This window comes from Conger conger, chromosome 6, assembly GCF_963514075.1.
Source record: "Conger conger chromosome 6, fConCon1.1, whole genome shotgun sequence".
Classification (NCBI taxonomy): domain Eukaryota; kingdom Metazoa; phylum Chordata; class Actinopteri; order Anguilliformes; family Congridae; genus Conger; species Conger conger.
This window is the reverse complement of record NC_083765.1, coordinates 24,338,851-24,357,103: the sequence shown is the minus strand read 5'-3', so window position 1 is coordinate 24,357,103 and position 18,253 is coordinate 24,338,851. Positions and strand designations below refer to the sequence as shown.

General features: G+C 40.2%; 1 protein-coding gene across 5 annotated transcripts; it reads left to right on the top strand.

Annotated features, from left to right (window-relative positions):
- Window positions 1–282: 282 nt before the first annotated feature.
- Window positions 283–16,438, top strand: LOC133131404 (GA-binding protein subunit beta-1). Of its 5 annotated transcripts, XM_061246762.1 has the most exons (9): window positions 283–511; window positions 4,846–4,953; window positions 5,483–5,650; window positions 6,895–7,089; window positions 7,415–7,559; window positions 7,968–8,081; window positions 9,297–9,476; window positions 12,029–12,144; window positions 14,881–16,438. In XM_061246762.1, exons 1-9 carry the CDS (start codon window positions 506–508, stop codon window positions 15,031–15,033), a joined length of 1,185 nt encoding a protein of 394 aa, XP_061102746.1. In that variant the 5' UTR covers window positions 283–505; the 3' UTR covers window positions 15,034–16,438. The 5 variants fall into 5 exon arrangements, with proteins under 5 accessions (XP_061102746.1, XP_061102741.1, XP_061102744.1 ...); XM_061246757.1 differs by lacking the exon at window positions 7,968–8,081 and having other exon boundaries at window positions 287–511; XM_061246760.1 differs by lacking the exons at window positions 7,968–8,081; window positions 14,881–16,438 and adding an exon at window positions 13,637–13,904 and having other exon boundaries at window positions 287–511.
- The last annotated feature ends 1,815 nt before the right edge of the window (window positions 16,439–18,253 follow it).

The window sequence follows — 18,253 nt, the reverse complement described above, 5'->3', positions numbered from 1 at the left end:
GTTTAGATGCACAACACCACCACTATTTGTCAATATCTTGATTGGTTTATATTTTAGCATTACCATTGGCATATTGTGTGATTTTGAGCCAAATGATAAAACAAGTGTAGCCGTAACTTGACCTCGCCTGCAGTCAATAAAGCGTTTAATGGTTTGAATAGTGTTCGTGCATCAACTTCACAAATTAGCTCTGCGTAAGAGCGTCTGGTGTCTACATCATAGGCACCTTCTTCCCGTTTCACTTGTCGCGTGAGGACATCCTAGTTGTCCGTCTAGTCTATCCCTTTGAACCAATTGAATGTGTTATCTAGGGGGCGTCAGAAATTCACGGTGTAATGGATTTATTAACACAAGATAGTTTAAACACCAGATGGTTGTGAATATATCATGTAAGACAATGCAAATGCATTCATAAATCGAATTGAGCGGTGGATTTTAAACACTGACGACCCGTTCGAGATGTAGCCTATACAATTTCCACTGTGAGCAAGTCTTTACTCAGAATATGGGGGTAAGCTGACGCAAAACGTCTATGTATTCAGTCATAGTGCCCAACTACCACGACTCATAAGTGCGAAATTTCGCTGGCAGTCATCGACTTCAGTCATATCACACGTAGAATAGCGCATGCACAAGGGCAAAGGTTTGTATGTATTAATCCGCATACACGTGTGTTTTGAAAATGTTTTCCAACATCACTTCATAACTGCTCGAAATGCGTGCGTTTCGAACATGACACGAACGAATATGCTGCAACAAAGAATACAGAATATAGTGACCTCATCGCGTTAAAATCGAACCAGATGCTGGCTGAATCCTTTCTAGAATATGACTGAAACAAATCTGGGTACGCTGCCTATTCTGTGTACATCCGCGCATAATACGGGGACTTTTCTTTGAGTAAAAATTGGGCGCCGAAACACCCCCTATTCCCTAGCATCAGTCACTGGTCGTTAACACAACAGTTTGGCTTACTGAAGCACTCAGGTAAGCCACGAAAACACCTGATATTATAGTATCGGATAATAACGAATCTTTTCCAGGTCAGTGTCGGGGTATTTTGTCTGGCCCCACCGGATGTGGAAGTTGATGTCTTTGCTGGTAAAAAATAATTCCACTTCCCCCGGAACCTCGATCATCCTACCGATTTCCTGTTTATTGCATTAACTTGCCAGAGTTCCGGAGTTAGTGTTACGTTATGTTTCTGGAAGAGAATTATGTGGTTAATCTGCTGTGTAATATGTGTTCCGTCGAGAGCATATGGGGTTCATGCTGTTGTTATTGTAGACCAGAAAATGGTGGCCTAGCTCGCTAGCAAATGTGTCGCGGCGGGTGAGCGCCGTGCGTAACTTGTCTGGCGAGCGACGCTGCTGCTGACTAGGTTGAAACATTGCGCCAAGAAAGTAGCTAGGATAGCAAGTTGGCTGTAGTCACGTTTGAACGCCAGTACAGATTTAGCTAATATTACTTAGCTAGTTGGTAAATGAATAAAGACCAACTTTCTCGCAACCGGATTGACGTTGGAGCTATCTGTCTTGTGGCTTAAATGGCTAAAGCTAACCGTTTCGCAGCTGGCTTGGCAACTGTTATTACTGATTTCAGTTTAAATGTTAGCTGGCAAGCATTGCATAGTTAAAAGTCCCCGGTGTAGTCTACTTCGCCAGTACATTAAAGACTGTCATGACGAATCTCCAAAATGGCTACCCGTTAACTAGTTTTTGGCCTCCATTTACATTTCAATTGGTGGATGAATGTTTGTTGCAACATTCAACATTATGGGCGAAATTTTTGCACAAAGTGATGGCTTAAGTTCCATCAGAATTCCATCAGCATCCTTGTGGCTGCAGCGGTTAGAGAAGCAATGGTGCTTGAGTGCGTGTTTTCATTTAGAATAGAAACGTCTAGCTGACCATTTGAATATTTTGTTCTCTAATATGATCTTTTGTCTACATTCCTGCTGCGCAAGAAATAAATAGCACCTTTGGACATTGAACCCATGTTTTGTTTTAATTGACTGCAATGTGGATTAGTTATTCCTCCTCTCAGAAACCCTTTATTTGCGACAATGGTAAACTCTCCAAACACCGGTCAGGCTGACGTAAACCGACTGTATAATGCTTTTCATTCCGACATTTTGTGCAATCAATGTACTTAAAAATGTGTTTAAGTTCTTCATCTTCTCCCTTTTGAATATATTTTAACGCAATACAGATGTGTCTGGTTTCCATTCGCTTCGTGTTTAGCTGCCAATCCCACATGGATTAGTTCACAGGATGATGTCAGGTACACTCTTAATTATTTAATTAGCTACATAATGTCTTGAGCAGACATGTGTATATGGACCTGCTACAGCTGCAGTCTGCTAGTGTATCCTAAAGATTGTACTGTGTAAGTACAGAAGTGAACCAACATAATTTATTGAGGTCTCAGAAAAATAAATTAAGGTAATTGGTTGGAACAAAAACCAGCTCGCAGACCGACGCTTCGGGACCGGAGTTGTGGACCCCTGCTAAAGTCTAAAGTTTCAATCTAAAAAAGGGACTTCTTACTACAGCAATCAATTCTATTTCACATTGCGGGAAATGGAAGCATTGTGTTATTTGGAGGGTGTTTTTCGATAGACTTTTGGTGTCCAATTAATAACAATTGACAGCTTGTTACAATTAAGGTCAAAAGTACTGTTGGAATGAACCCCTGCTGGAGAGATCTTGCAGATCCATTATACTTGGGGATCTGCAGCCACAGGGTCTGCCGTTTAAAAAAAAAAAAATATATATATAACTTTTTTGGTTTTGTTGTTGTTGTTACTCAGCACTTAATTGATCAATTAAAGTAGTTATTACATTGTTGACTTATCTGACCTGGATACTGTTCCGAAGCAGCATAATTGAGTTGAATTGAGCTGGTTAACTGCATATAGGGCAGCCTTGCATGCTAAGGTGCATGAATGGGACCTGATAAGACCCAGACAGCTGTTAGGGGCCCTTGAGCAAGGCACCTAACCCCATTTTGCTCCCCGGGTGCTGCAAGTTGGCTGCTCACTGTTCCTAAGTAACTAGACGGGTCAAACGCAGAGGACAAATTGCCTCATGGGGTTCAATAAAGTATATATTCTTCAAAATAAAACATGGTCTATTCCATGTTCCAGATTGGGGTGTGGGTTTTACTGGCTTACTCAGTACTCCTGTTTTGTGGAACAAGCCCCTGGTTTCTTCTGTGCTGAATTGGTCCCTCAATATTAACCAACACTAGACATTAAATATGATTCTTACTTTTCAGTAGTTCTTTTAAGTAATTTCAGTATGTTGTTTAGAGTCTCATATAATGAGATAATTTCAGAATTATAAAAAAAAAGAAAAAAGTGGGTTCAGTATTTCATCAACATTTGTCCTTCACTTTTATTTACAAGTAAATGCAAGCATTCCTACATTTTCTATTAACAAGACTGGTATGGCAAGTTCTTGTAAAGCACTTTGTAAACTCCCATGTTTTGAAAAGTGCTATATAAATACAATTTTACTTGCTTACTTTAAAATAATTATTCTTTATTTGTTAAAGTTCTTGAGCAAATGTTCAATTAATCCCAATCCTGGGTATTTGATTCATCTTAAAGAATATGATTTTAGGTCCTCATCAATGCTTTTATAACATGCCTTATATAGATTAGGATACACAAGATGTGGATACTTTCATTTTATGTACTGTCATAAAAAATCTTCTGACAAATTTCCTCAAGTCGTTTTTATAAGTGGATTACACAGAAATTGTGTCTCCATCTGGAGTAAAACCGAAACCCATTCTTTTCAGAAATCAAAGCCTCAAAGAAGTTGTCAGCTGCATAAAGAGAAAACTGTTCCTGCAGCAACAGGAATATGGCTGCCTTAGGCCATTGAATTAATCTTCTATAGAATTTGAAATTATAGACATAATTTTATTTATTTTTTGTCTTGGGTAGGCACAAAATGTTAAAGGGTATAAGGCCACTCAGAATAGTTTCTGAACTGAAAATAGGAGTGTTAGGTCTCCTGGCTTGGCTGCAATATCAGGTTTTCATTTTTTTCCAAGTGCTCACACAGTTCACATAATGCAGATTACAGTGGTGAAGATCTATTCTTGGGTACTGCTTGGATACTGATTATACATTTGTATTGTAAATGCTTACAAAAGGTACATGATTTGGAAGCCATTTACAAGCTTTGGTAGAACATTTTAACATACTTGCTGAACAGCTGGATTGATTTGGAAGGAATAATAAAAAGTGATATTTGAATCATAACATTTGGAAGATATATCAGAGTCTTGTTTCTTTCTTTCTTTCTTTCACTTGTTTTCCTTTGACCGTCACTTTCCTTATGCAGTTGAATTATCGTATATACTAATCTCATCTCTTTTAGACATTTTATACACACATGACAGAGGAATCTGCAAGGTATGTTTGGGTCGTTTTTATTTGAATGTTAGGGCTACTTTTGAAGGCAAAAGGTGACGTGATCGACGCTTTTTGTAACAAAAGGAAGGATGGAAAGCAAAGTGGCAGTAGGGAGAGTAGACAAATAATGTAGGACACATATCAATACATATATCACATATGATATGTGTCCTACATTGTTGTCTGACACTGCAACATTTTCTTTCTTTTTTTTGCATTGAAGGGCTGATTTGATTGGAAATTAACTCTGGTTGCACAGTACTGGATATGTATGTCTTGTTCTTTATTCTTTCTATAAAGCACTGTGAGCTGCAAAGTTTATTGCATTTTTATGATGATGATGATGATGATGAGTACTGTTTTTATTATTATTTATAATCTGAAGAAAGTGTAAAAGTTCTGCCTTTCACCACTAGATGTCACTGGTGGACCTGGGGAAAAAGCTGCTGGAGGCAGCTAGGTCAGGGCAGGACGATGAGGTTCGGATTCTCATGGCTAATGGAGCGCCGTTCACCACAGATTGGGTGTGTAAACCCCCCTAACTCCCACAAAACGCAACGACAGACCACTTTTGAACATTACTCAACCTTCATTACAGTGGCCATTACATGACTCTGTCGCCTGGATGTTGCTAATTTCATTTATTGTACTAGTCAGACCTGGGGGGTATATCATGAAGCTAATTTACTAATTACTAATTTATGACTGCATAACTTCACTGAGTAAAGCCCAGAACATCTGTTTTTACTTCATTTCTGGAGTTTTACTCTGTGAAAACGTGATTTCTCTGTGATTTATCCATTGTAGCAAGTTAGTAATCCTGCTTCATGATTTACCCCCTTGGGTTTAAATAGTAAGTTTGTTTGGTGTAATGGAACAAATCAATTGTTCCCAAAAGTGTAAACCCAAGATCCGTAGAGCACAGAAAAATATTTGAATCCAAAACAAGTACTGTTTGAACCTTGGTCTGGTTCTAGTTTCTCAGAGCAGCATGTTGCGTGTTATATTGGGTGTGTGAGTTGTGTAAAGAGTGCTTTGGCCCTTGCCCTGCAGCTTGGGACCTCTCCCCTGCACCTCTCCGCTCAGTTCGGCCATTACTCCACTACAGAGGTCCTCCTCAGGGCGGGCGTCAGCCGAGATGCCCGAACCAAAGTGGACAGGACCCCGTTGCACATGGCAGCTTCCGAGGGCCATGCCCGCATTGTGGAAGTGCTGCTGAAGGCGAGTGAGATCCTGCAACTCGTGCCAAGCTGAAAAAAACTTTGACATAGAGATAAAAGTACTGACGTCTGCCAAATGACTAAAATGTAAAAATGTAAAACTGGAGGCTATGATATTATAATTTCCTGAAACATTCTTCAGGAAAAGTAACTAAAACGTACAGGTATGTATACAGTGGTGTGCAAAAATTTGGCTCCTCTGGTCAAAAAGCCTTTTACAATTAATATCCAAATTAACAAAAGTGACCCTGACCGCTAAATGGTACAACCTTAAACATGACACATTTCTTCAAATTTAAAACTAAGACTACTTAAAAAATATATATATATATATATATATATATTTTGTAGCCTTCTCCTTTTTGGCGGAAATGACCCATCCTCATTCTGAAAATCCTTGAACAACTGTTTAGAGGAACAGCACAGCCACTGCAGTTGGATACTTGGGAAGGTAAAAAGTTCAGCCCTGGAATTATGTAATCATCTTTTTAAAAAGTAACAAAGAATAATCCAAAAGTATTCCCAAACTTTTGCACAGGGCCTTTTCCCCTTTTAAAATAATTTATAAACAGTAATAAATGAAAATAAAAAGGTTTGCTTTCGATCACATACAAATGAATTGTAACAGACATTTAAACCAGGGGTGCCTAAATTTCTACACCCCACTGTATATTAAAGAAGTCTTGCACAAAATCTGAGAATGCGCGGCAGCAGTAAAAAAGGCCAACAAGATGCTAGGATACATAGGCCAGAGTATTTAGTATAAATCTTAGGAAGTTATACTCGACTTATACAATACCCTTGTGAGACCACACTGAGTACTGTGTGCAGTTCTGGGGATCACACTAAGAAAGATATAGAGGCTCTGTAAAAGGTTCAGAGAAGGGCAACCAGGTTGATTCCTTATATAAAAGATAAAAACTTATGAGGAAAGACTTAAGATGCTCAGACAGAGAATGGTCACTGCATGGAATAGCTTGCCAGGACATGTAGTGGAGGCAGGAACACTGGGGGTTTTCTAGACCAGGCTTAATACAGCGCTAGATACGGTTTAGCTTTTAGCCAAACTAAGCAATTTGTACACTTTTGTGGTAGGTAAGGGTGAGCAGTGCTGGGCTGAATGGCCTGTTCTTGCCATTATGGTATGTTATGCACCTGTGTTGTGCCTTGATTGTCCCCACTACCGTTTATTCAGAGCGCAGCAATAAGATTGGTACATTTATTAACGGCAGCCTTTGTTTTTAGCATGGAGCTGATGTAAACGCGAAAGACATGTTGAAGATGACGGCGCTCCACTGGGCTACAGAACATGGCCACCGGGATGTCGTTGAACTCCTGATAAAGTACGGCGCAGACGTGCACGTCCAGAGCAAATTCAGCAAGAATGCTCTGGAAATTGCTTGCGACAACGGTAACGAAGAACTAGCAGAAATCCTTCAGGTATATATAGCCAACAGACGCAGTATATGCTTTTCTGACTACACCTATACACCAGCTTGTTAATGCAAATATTTAGTCAGCCAATTATGTGGCAGCAACTAAATGCGTAAAAGCATGCAGATGTGGTCAAGAAGTTCAGCTGTTGTTAAGACCGATTGTCAGAATGGGGAAGAAATGTGACTTTGTCTGTGGAATGATTGTTGGTGACAGTTTGAGTTTGAGTTTCTCAGAAACAGCTAATCTCCTGGGATTTAATTGAGCTGCATTTCTGGATGCCAGTGTTTCATATTGTATAATTATTATTACGATGTATGTTTTTGTTTAGGTGTCCATGCAAAACCAAATAAACACAAACCCCGAGAGCCCAGACACTGTGACTATACACGCTGCGTCCCCACAGTTCATCATCGGTCCTGGAGGACTGGTGAATTTAGCCAGCCTGGTTTCGGGGGATGTGTCCAAATCAGCAGGTACCTCATCACTTCAGGTCAATGAATCAAAATTCAATGACTTGCATGGGTGGACATCCAGAATTCATAACAAGGATAGTTAAAGGGCATGAAATAAATGAACACATTATTGTTACTGACCTTTATATCATATTTACTGCCTATTTACATATTTACATCTTATTTGATTATAATATATAATGACATCACTATAGTGATGTTATAGTTGTGTACAAAGATAATGGCCAAGTAGAGAAAGATGGTAATTGCTATATTGTACGTAAATGCGTCTTTAAAGCGCACGATTTGAAAAAGTGTATGAATGGAAAAAAAACTTAATGGTAAGCAATGGCATGTGTTTCTGATAACACTGTCCTTTAGCATTTTGAGCTTGCTGTTCTTACTAATGTGTGTCAAATCTTTTCTTAGATGAAGCGGGTCTGTCAGCATTACAGTTTGGCAACTCCTCAACATCAGTATTAGCTACATTAGCCGCTATAGCAGAAGCTTCTGCCCCTTTAACCAATTCGCCTGAAACGCCAGGTACTGCGTATTAAGTTGTTAAGAACATCGTTTAGATTTTCTGCAATGGGTACATTTCATCTCCAAACTTAGATTAGATTGAACACAACTGGACCATTTGGTCCTATGAAACTGTTCACAGTTGCTAATGTAATTACTTCAAAAATCATGGTTATAGTAGCATAAATAATTGTGCAACATGTTTTCACTGCTTGTAAGACTTCAAAATAAAAAGGTTCTCTGTTATATTAGCATTGCCACACTTCCGTGGCATTTTAACCCTTTCAATCCCAAGACTGCTGTATGGCATTCTCAACCTTCTACCTTTTCACCCAGTCAAAATGGCTGCTATTCTACTGTTTTGAGCCCCTATTAAAACCCTACTAAATTCTCTCAACTTTCTGAATGTTCTCAACCAAATACAAAACCCTACGAGAATTGGGTGGAGCCACTTCATATTGGGCTTGGGACTGAAAGGGTTAAACCTAGGCATGAGTAAGGCAGCTTAAATAAGGGTGGAGTTAAGATAAGATGAGGGTGTAAGGCAGACGCAGAGTAATGTGAGATGGTTGGGGATGATTTTATATACCTGAAAATTGCACTTGACATTACGATGGCATTATGTTGCTGTGCTAATTCCATCTACATATGGCAATGGGCTCTGTATGGAGGTGTAGGTTATTTAGATTCTTAGCCTTGGTGGGAATGGCAATTTGTGCGGGCCGGCTGGATGCATTTCACAAGGAAGGTTTAAGTAACTGTTATATATGCACTTTGCATTCAAATTTGCTAAGGCCAAAAAGGAAGATGACAGAACTACTATGCCTGTCATTATTGTCGAGTGTGGCTTCTTCCTGTTCCGCTCAGAGGCATGATCTAGAATGAAAATGCTGCAAATAATGCTTGTTTGGGTGTACATAAGGAACAGGAACTGATGTTTTCATTAAAAAAAACAAATAGTGGACCCTTTAAGTTATTTCTCTTCTGTTCCCATTGACTTTGATCACCACTGACAAGACCCTGTTTCACTCCACAAAGCAGGATTACAGAGTTTGTGGGATAACTGCACTGAGTAAAACCCGGAACCCTCCCAAATCTGGATCATGGACTAAAATATAAAATGAAGAGCCGTTAAAAATATAAAAAGCATAGTTATCCAGCTAACTCTGTAATCCTGCTTTGTGCAATTCCCGTTCTGTAATTTGTTGTATTGTGATGTTCTCTGTGTTTTCCCAGTGGTTGCGACAGAAGAGGTTGTGACCGCAGACACAGTAGACGGAGCCATTCAGCAGGTCGTCAGCTCAGGGGGTCAGCAGGTCATAACCATAGTTACAGATGGAATCCAGCTTGGCAACCTGCAGTCTGCCAGCGGTATCGGTCAGCCCATCATTGTGACGATGCCAGATGGCCAGCAAGGTAAAATGATTATGAAGTTATCCAGGTGTAGGCCCAACTACAATGAGTTCATTATACTCTATAATAATATCTCTATAATAATAATTTATAAATAACTGTGAACAGGGTATGCAATTGAAATTTTCAACAGATTTCCAAGTTCTTAATATCATACCATTTATTTTCTTCAGTTCTTTATATACTGTATAACTACTGAAAATGATTTTGATTGCACATTGTCTTAAAAAACGTAGTTGGGAGTGTTGCCCAGTAGGAAACATTGGTTGGCCTACTTAAGCGGCAGAGATTTTTGTTCAACCTTTGCTTTGTAGATAAGCCTTGCCTATTGATAGGCTTGTTTGTTTCTATGTGGGTTTTATGGTGACTAGAGTTCACCTCCATGGCAAAAGGGGAAAGATTGGTTTTCAGCACTGCCTGTAATCGACTTCATCCAGGTGTAAACCGCATGTTCCCCATAATATAGCTGCAAAATATTTTGCCTTGTCCATTTTTCTGAACATCTCGTTAACAGGTTTTTGTTGACGTGTTACTGGCTGGCTACCTCTGTCTACCCTTGTTATCACCACAACAAGGGCTGGGTGGCAACCTGCTAGCCATGCTGATTTAATATTATGAGGTTTGAGTTCCATAGCACTTTTACAAAACGATCTGTGATCCGAAGTTCTACGTACTTGCAAACTGACAGACTTAAAGGCAAGCTGAAGCAGTCATTGGAGCACCACTTTTCCACCCACTTCCTGGAAAGCGTTTTGAATTTCGATTTTGTCATTGTGTACCTGTGGGCGTGTAGGTCAATAAAATGTCTGCCAATTTTCCGTTCCCCTCCAAATTATTTTCACACAGTGCTGTGCATCCTAATTTGATGTCCCCCTCTTCATTTGATGTCAGTGAAATCGACTCCCTGCCCTTAATAAACTCCCCCTGAAAGAGTTTTTGAAGTCATAATACTTTGGTTTCAGCTTGTTATTGGCGAGCACATTCCTGTGAAGTCTATGAGTAGCTGCCCAATTCTGGAATATATCAGTTCCTCAAGGGGGAACTTTCATGCAGCCTTCCAGAGAGTCTGCTTGCGTAGCCACTTGGCCAGGGGAATTACCCAATAATATATAGCAATAAGGATGTGATGATGTACAGTATAAAAGACTGAAGGAACCGGTGTCAAAAAAGACAAAATAATAAGAGAAGCATGGAGGAAAAATAACCAGAGGTCTTCCAATCTATGTAATGCATAATTCATATAGCCTAAATGTAAACTTATTTGCAGACATTGATTCAGGGATGCCATAAGAGGGGGAAGTCAGGACTATTCCATGGTTCCTGATTGACCTGTAGCCTAGTGCCTAGTGCCTAAGGTGCTGTAGCCTGTAGCCTAGTGGCTAAGGTGCTTGGCTGGGACCTGGAAGGTTGGTGGTTCAAAGTGTAGCCACAACAAGATCAATGCAGCCTTTGGGCCCTTGAGCAAGGCCCCATGTTGCTCCAGGGGGGATTGGCCCCTGCTTAATTTAATCAACTGTAAGTTACTTTGGATAAAAGTGTCAGCTGAATAACTGTAATAAGGGGTTGGCAATGACTGAGGTCAGAAGTTTCATTGGCACATTTTCCCTCCCAGCCCTGTGCTCTTGCAGTTCCGTCAACCTCGCAGTGCATAAGACCAAAATCAGTGAGATCCGAGTCCGCTGTGTGGTTTCAGCCATAGGCTCTGGAAAGTAGGCTGTAAGAAGACCCCAATTGTAATTCATAACCTGAAATAATGATGGATAAATACATGAATTAAACATTAAATGAAATTTTCATTAGTTAATGCATTTGTTAACAACTAACATACTGTATTTGTACATTAATATGTATACATTAGCAAACCATAGGATGACCTTATAATTGGTTTACCATTAATTAACAAATACATTAACTGACTTTTTCATTGCAATATGAATTTGTAGTTGTTAACAGGAATTCATCTTGTACAAATACATTAACAGTGCTGTGCATATTAACCTCTCAGTAGCAGTTATTTAACCTTATCGTAAAGTGTGGCCGTAAAGTTCAATAGGAGTTTTTTAATATGACTCGTCATTACTAGTCAAAGTTTTTACTTAGAGGTGCAGTGGCAGGGCCTGAAACAAGTGGTTCATGCTGGGAAACCTACCCGTTTGTCTGAATTAAAGCAGTTCTACAAAGAAGATTGGGCTCAAGTTCCTCTCTTGGGAAGTGTTTGGTTGCAGTTAATTCATGCCAAAGGTAGTGCAACCAGTTATTAAGTTCAAGACGGCAATTGAACCCATTCAGGATTCACATGCAATTTGCCATAATTTATTGATTTCAAATATGCAATAATGAGGAAGGCAAATCATTTTTCAAGGCACTGTACACTGTGGGAAGTTGTATCCAAATATCAAATGAATGAATTTTATCAGAACAATTTACTTAAAAACATTCTGTGTCATTCCATTTTCTTTTTTTTCTTCATGTTCTCTAAAACTTCTTTCATTCATTCCTTCATTTCATGCTTGTAATTCTATTTTGAGTGTGTAATCCAGGATTTTTCTGTTCAGTTTTAACAGTTCCAGCCACAGACATTGCAGAGGAAACTGTAATCAGTGAGGAGCCCACAATGAAGAGACAGCGCACAGAGATGGTGGAGAGCTACATTGAAACCCAAGAGATTGAGGTAAGACCCACCTACAGAGAATTACAAAATGGAATGGATTCCACACAATTTTTGGGTAGGCCAGAGTGAATTTCAGTCCTGTATGTGCTTTTATAGGAGGTCCATTGCGTTTTCTTCGTACTGGTTGTATAAAATAGTGTTATATATGTTATATAGTCATAGGTGTAAAATGTTACATATTCATAGGTGATTAAAAAGGTGTGACTTGGTGAGGAAGCATTTGTGAGGAGTTTAAAAATGATAAAGTAACAGTAATTTTTTATGGAAAGAAGAACAGTTCCTTCATATTCCTTTTCAGATGATTGATGAAATATGATCATGCAAAGTGTTGCAGGAACCATGAACTGCTATGTCGTTATACTGTATATGCAGTTTGCTTGTACATGATTGGTGTCGACCGACGGTCGAACCTCGGATTCAGGAGGAGCAATGTGGCTTCCGTCCTGGCCGTGGAACAGTGGACCAGCTCTTTACCTTGGCAGGGTTGCTGGCGGGGTCTTTGCCCATCCAGTCCACATGTGCTTTGTGGACTTGGAGAAGGCTTTCGACCGTGTCCCCCGGGGAACCCTGTGGGGTGTACTGCGGTACCGGGGCCGTTGTTACGAGCCATCAGGTCCCTGTATAACCAAAGTCAGAGCTGTGTCCGCATTCTCGGCACAAAGTCAAGCACGTTTCCGGTGGGTGTTGGACTCCGCCAAGGTTGCCCCTTGTCACCGGTCCTGTTTGTGGTATTCATGGACAGGATCTCAAGGCGCAGCCGAGGTGAGGAGAGTGTCCGGTTTGGTGACCTCAGAATCGCATCTCTGCTTTTTGCGGATGATGTGGTTCTGCTGGCTTCATCGGACCGTGACCTTCAGCACGCACTGGAGCGGTTTGCAGCCGAGTGTGAAGCGGCCGGGATGAGAGTCAGCACCTCCAAGTCCGAGGCCATGGTTCTCTGCCGGAAAACGGTGGATTGCTCCCTCCGGGTTGGGAACGAGTCTTTGCCCCAAGTGAAGGAGTTCAAGTATCTCGGGGTCTTGTTCACGAGTGAGGGTAGAAGGGAGCGTGAGATCGACAGGTGGATCAGTGCAGCGTCAGCAGTAATGCGGGCGTTGCACCGGACCGTTGTGGTGAAGAAGGAGCTGAGCCGGAAGGCGAAGCTCTCGATTTACTGGTCGATCTACGTCCCAACCCTCACCTATGGTCACGAGCTTTGGGTAGTGACCGAAAGAACGAGATCGCGTATACAAGCGGCCGAAATGAGCTTCCTCCGTAGGGTGGCCGGGCTCAGCCTTAGAGATAGGGTGAGGAGCTCGGACATCCGGAGGGAGCTCGGAGTAGAGCCGCTGCTCCTTCGCGTCGAAAGGAGCCAATTGAGGTGGTTCGGGCATCTGATCAGGATGCCTCCCGGGCGCCTCCCTTTGGAGGTTTTCCGGGCTCGTCCAACTGGGCGGAGACCCCGAGGGAGACCCAGAGCCTGCTGGAGAGATTATATATCTCTCCTGGCCAGGGAACGCCTCGGGATCCCCCAGGAGGAGCTGGAATGCGTTGCTGGGGAGAGGGACGCCTGGAATACCCGGCTTTGCCTACTGCCCCCGCGACCCGACTCCGGATAAGCGGGTGATGATGGATGGATGGATGGATGGATGGATGATTGGTGTCTGGTTGAAAATGCTAGTGGACAATTCTTGCCACAAGAAGCCAGGCAATATGAAGATTTGCTCAGTCCACACAGGTCCTGTGGGAAAGTTGGTCACCTTACGTTAATGCATAACATTGACTGAGAGAATGACAGTAATCCATGGTCTTCTCATTTTAGGTCCACTAAGAACGCCCCAGTTAATGTAGTGGAGACAGTGTTGGAATTAGAGACAAGAGAATGGAGATGGTTAAAAAACCAGCAGCATGCACAACTGAAGAAAGTGCCAGACAAACAGAGACTGTAAAATGTGTATTTTCTTACTTTTTTATCCCTCTTTATTACATTTTATTTAAATGAAATATATGCAAAGCATCAGAACATCATTATTATTCAGCACATTTAAATATGTATGTTATGTTTTTTTCAGTTATCAACTCTGTACTGTCTCAATAAAATGTGCCACATCAATCTCTTTCTCTTATTATCATTCTCTCATTCCCCCACCTCCTGTACGGCTTCAGTTGTCTGAAGAGTGTGACTGAATGTCATTCAATTCAAGGGTCTTTGCAACTGGAAATGCTAACTGTTTGCACCAAATTAGGAGATCCAGTTGTATCACTGTCAGCTGCAACAAGTAAAGTCCATCATTTCACCATGTATCTATATGGACACTGAGAGGAAAACAATGCAGGACACAAAGGATTATCAAATACTATATTTCTTTAAGGAACAATATAGAACCATCTTTACAATATAAATGTTACACAAAAAGACCCATGCTTTATAAGTATACATTGCTTAATTGTAGGAGGTACAATTTAGCAATATGTTTTTAACTAAAAATGAACCATTATATAATGTGTTATTACAAAACATGCTAATTAGAGTAGTATACAATTCTACATGGGTACCATGCTAAGATAGGACTAAAGGTACATGGCTGGAACCCATGCAGAAGGATAAGATCTGCACAGTTGTTGGGCCGTTGATCAAGGCCCTTAACTCCACATTTCTCCAGGGGGATGGTCCCTTGCTTACTCTAATCAACTGAAAGTCACTTTGGATAAAAGTGTCTGCTAAATAACAAATGATTATTCTAATGTTGTTCGTAGGAGAAAGAAACCCTACAGAAGCAGTTGGAAGAGGCCAATCGGGAAGCGCAGAAGTATCGACAGCAGCTGCTGAAGAAGGAGCAGGAGGCCGAGGCCTACAGGCTGAAAATCGAAGCCATCACACGTCAGCAAAGTAGTAAGAAGGCTGTGTGAGTCCACTGGCCTTCAAAAGAAATGTCGAAAGAAAGCCAGGACTGTAGTAACTGCAGACCTGGGTCAAATATGTCATATTGTAAAACCCAGGTCTGAGTAGCTGATTATCAGCTAGCTTGATATCATGGTATGGATGTTACAGGAGAAATATGGACTGAAGCAGATTTGCTTTTTCGTCACTGAAAAAAACAAATGTTTTTGACAAGATTTGTAAATGTTTTCTACTGATTTTACTTTGTAAATAGGTCCGGCCAATAGGTCCTGCTTTCTTTTACTATGTTTTTTGTTTTTAAAGAGTGGTGCTAAACAAGCCTGGTTTTCCCTCTGCGCTCTACTTCAGTTTAGCTCAGGGGTCAGCATCCCTGGTCCTGGAGAGCCGCAGGGTGCGCTGGTTTTTGTTTTCACCTTTATACCAGCAACCGATTCAGGCCCCAGAAACCAGGTGAGGCGAGTAAACTGTGTAATCGACTGCTTTAATTGATCAATTAAGTGCTGAGTAACAACGAAAGCCAGCACACACTGTGGCTCTCCAGGACCACGGTTGCCGACCCCTGGTCTAGCTGATTATTCCCCACATTTAAAAAATTGTCCTTTATAGCATTTTTTTAAAATGCCAGAACAATCCACACTACACAAACATAATTATTTTCCGAGTAGGCAGTTAGATCCACAGTCCTTTCATTGTGAGGGGTCTGGGTGTCAGTCAGTTCTTGGCATCCAGATGTCTTGTGACCACGGTCCATAAAGTACCTGTTTTAGTCCTCTCTGTGGGAGGTGTGTGTCTTCCCAACCAACCCAACCAACAAATATTGGAATGGCAGAGGGCTAACAGACTTGTTTCTTTCTTCATGTGGAATAAATTCTTATTGTTCAAAAATACTTTGAAGCATGCATATACCTGTACATATTTGAAGCATATTGACTCCAAAAGGGGCATGTTTTTTAAGTAACCTCCAGTACATTTACACATTTGTTAAAAAGTGTAATTCAGTATATTTTGTTGACTGAAGCAGTGCACAATATTAAATCCCAAAGTGTATTTCTGTTTGGAATTTTGTCACAATTGATGCAAAATTAAAATATTGTAGGTGGAAATATGTTCTTTCATGAACAAAGTAATTAATTAAATCATTTGCCATCATAGTAGTAGACCTGGAAACACATCAGTCTGCTTTGTTTGTTTTTGTTTTGTATGTGAGTCATGGTGTATTAATAATATACTTTTTTTCAAAATTGTCAAAATAATATTTGATGCCAACCCTTGTCAAATCTGACATATATTTTGTCAGTTGTTTCTCATATAAAATATTTCCATTTGGAAAGGCTGTGGAAAACGTTTTCATCATAAATGCACATTGCTTTTATATTAAATGTGTTTTAAATAAAACACATTGCTGGCATTAAACACATGTAGCAAATCTCAGTATGTTCATAAGATAATAAAATTTGAGTAGCATTCTACCAAGGCCATGCCTCTAAGGGATAAAGTCCAAGGATGAATGTTGCTGTTAGTGTTGTAGATAAGCACAGCTAAATCGAGACGGCCAGTCAAGGGGTGGACTAGACTGAGTGAACACCAAGACCAAAGAAATTCATTAAATTTTATTTAGCTGACGCTTTTATCGAAAGCGACTTATTCACTTATTACACTCATTCCATGTGTGTAAAAACAATGACATTCAAATGAAAATGCGGAAGCCCGCTTTGAACTAAAATGACCAAATTCCTACAAAATGAATCAGATTCTTGAACACAGGTACTTTGGTACTGATGCAGCTCATATTAAAGTATGTGTTAACAAATGTGAGTGTATCTGCTGCCCTAAACAAGTGGCACAAGAATTGTTTTTTTTAATAAGTATTTTTTGATGGAGCCTAATCCAGGATACAGACTGACTCCCCATACACAATTGGCCTGCAGTAAAGGATTAAAGAACTCTTATATGAAAGACTATAACCAAAAACCTTCCTCTCCAACTATCAGCAAAAAAACTATATTTCCCACTCATTACTCTGACCTTGTTACTGATTTTTAAACACTTAGGTAACCCACAGTTACACACCCAAAGTCCTCCACCTCCCATGAAGCCACCTAGGCAATGATTGTCAGTGAAATCATTTCCTCAGGGTAATTGTAAATGATAACTGGTCATGTATCAGTATTCAGTTATAACATCACACAGTATTCATGTAAGATTGCTACATTTAGTTTCATCATTTTACTATTTTATGAGTTTTATGAGTACTATTTAACACTTGACTTGAGCCCTTTGCCAGGAGATGTCAAATGACATTAAACTCATTGTTTTATTGGTACATTTTACGATAGTAACATCTGTCGTTAAATTTACCAGTTTAACGTTATGGCCATGCTATGTCAGTCTTATGGCGAGTTACCATGGTAGGACCCTTATGTCAGTGTGTGTTTGGATGGTCTCTGCCAATGGTTCAAGAGCTAATGCAAAGCTAAAAGAGATAGGGGGCAACCTTGCCCGGTCCCACGCCCTGAACAGAAAGGGGGACTGAATACTCACGCATACAGGGATCCTGTCAAGGTACAACTATAGCAACCGAGTGCTTAAGTATATGGTATATGGTGTCACAAGTAGAGACCAAGAGAAATGTGAGCTGCTCTCACCCTCTGGAATACAATATATTTCCAGAGGGTGAGATAACATTGTGCAGAAGAAAAGGCAGTCATGCGCATTAGAGCTAGAATCAAACTAAAGAACTAGTTTCTCAGAAGAGTTGCTAGGTGACCACACCATAAATTGGACAAAAAGAAAGGAAATGAAATGAAAGCAAAGCGGAAAAACAAGTTGACCTGTTGAAATCTCACTGGCCTACAGTCCTTTTAAAATACTTAATACAGTCCTTTCACTACTTAATTCCTCGACTTGAAATTAAATTGAAATAGGCAGCAGAATCCAATATCTGTATTTGAATTTATATTTATATCTTTATTCTTTTCACTGAGAGGCTTATTTGTGTTTTATTTTTTTTACCTCAGTTTCTTGCTTTTTGGGGGTTCTTAGTAACCTAATTAAGCCATTATAAGTGCACTTTCCTAATCAGATTAGGTATAATCAACACTTTAGGGCAAAATCATACCATAATTTCTTAGTCTTTCAACTTTTATCAATTAATTGATTTTCTTAAATTTGTCGGCAGCCTAGATATTTAAATAACGTAGATAACCCTACATATCTTCCAGACACTGG

What these genes read in the sequence shown, in the direction of transcription:
- LOC133131404 (XM_061246762.1), top strand. An exon ending in TTGTGGAAGTGCTGCTGAAG is followed by an intron (nt 5,651 to 6,894) that starts GCGAGTGAGATC and finishes CTTTGTTTTTAG; the next exon opens with CATGGAGCTGATGTAAACGC. An exon ending in TTGAAACCCAAGAGATTGAG is followed by an intron (nt 12,145 to 14,880) that starts GTAAGACCCACC and finishes TGTTGTTCGTAG; the next exon opens with GAGAAAGAAACCCTACAGAA.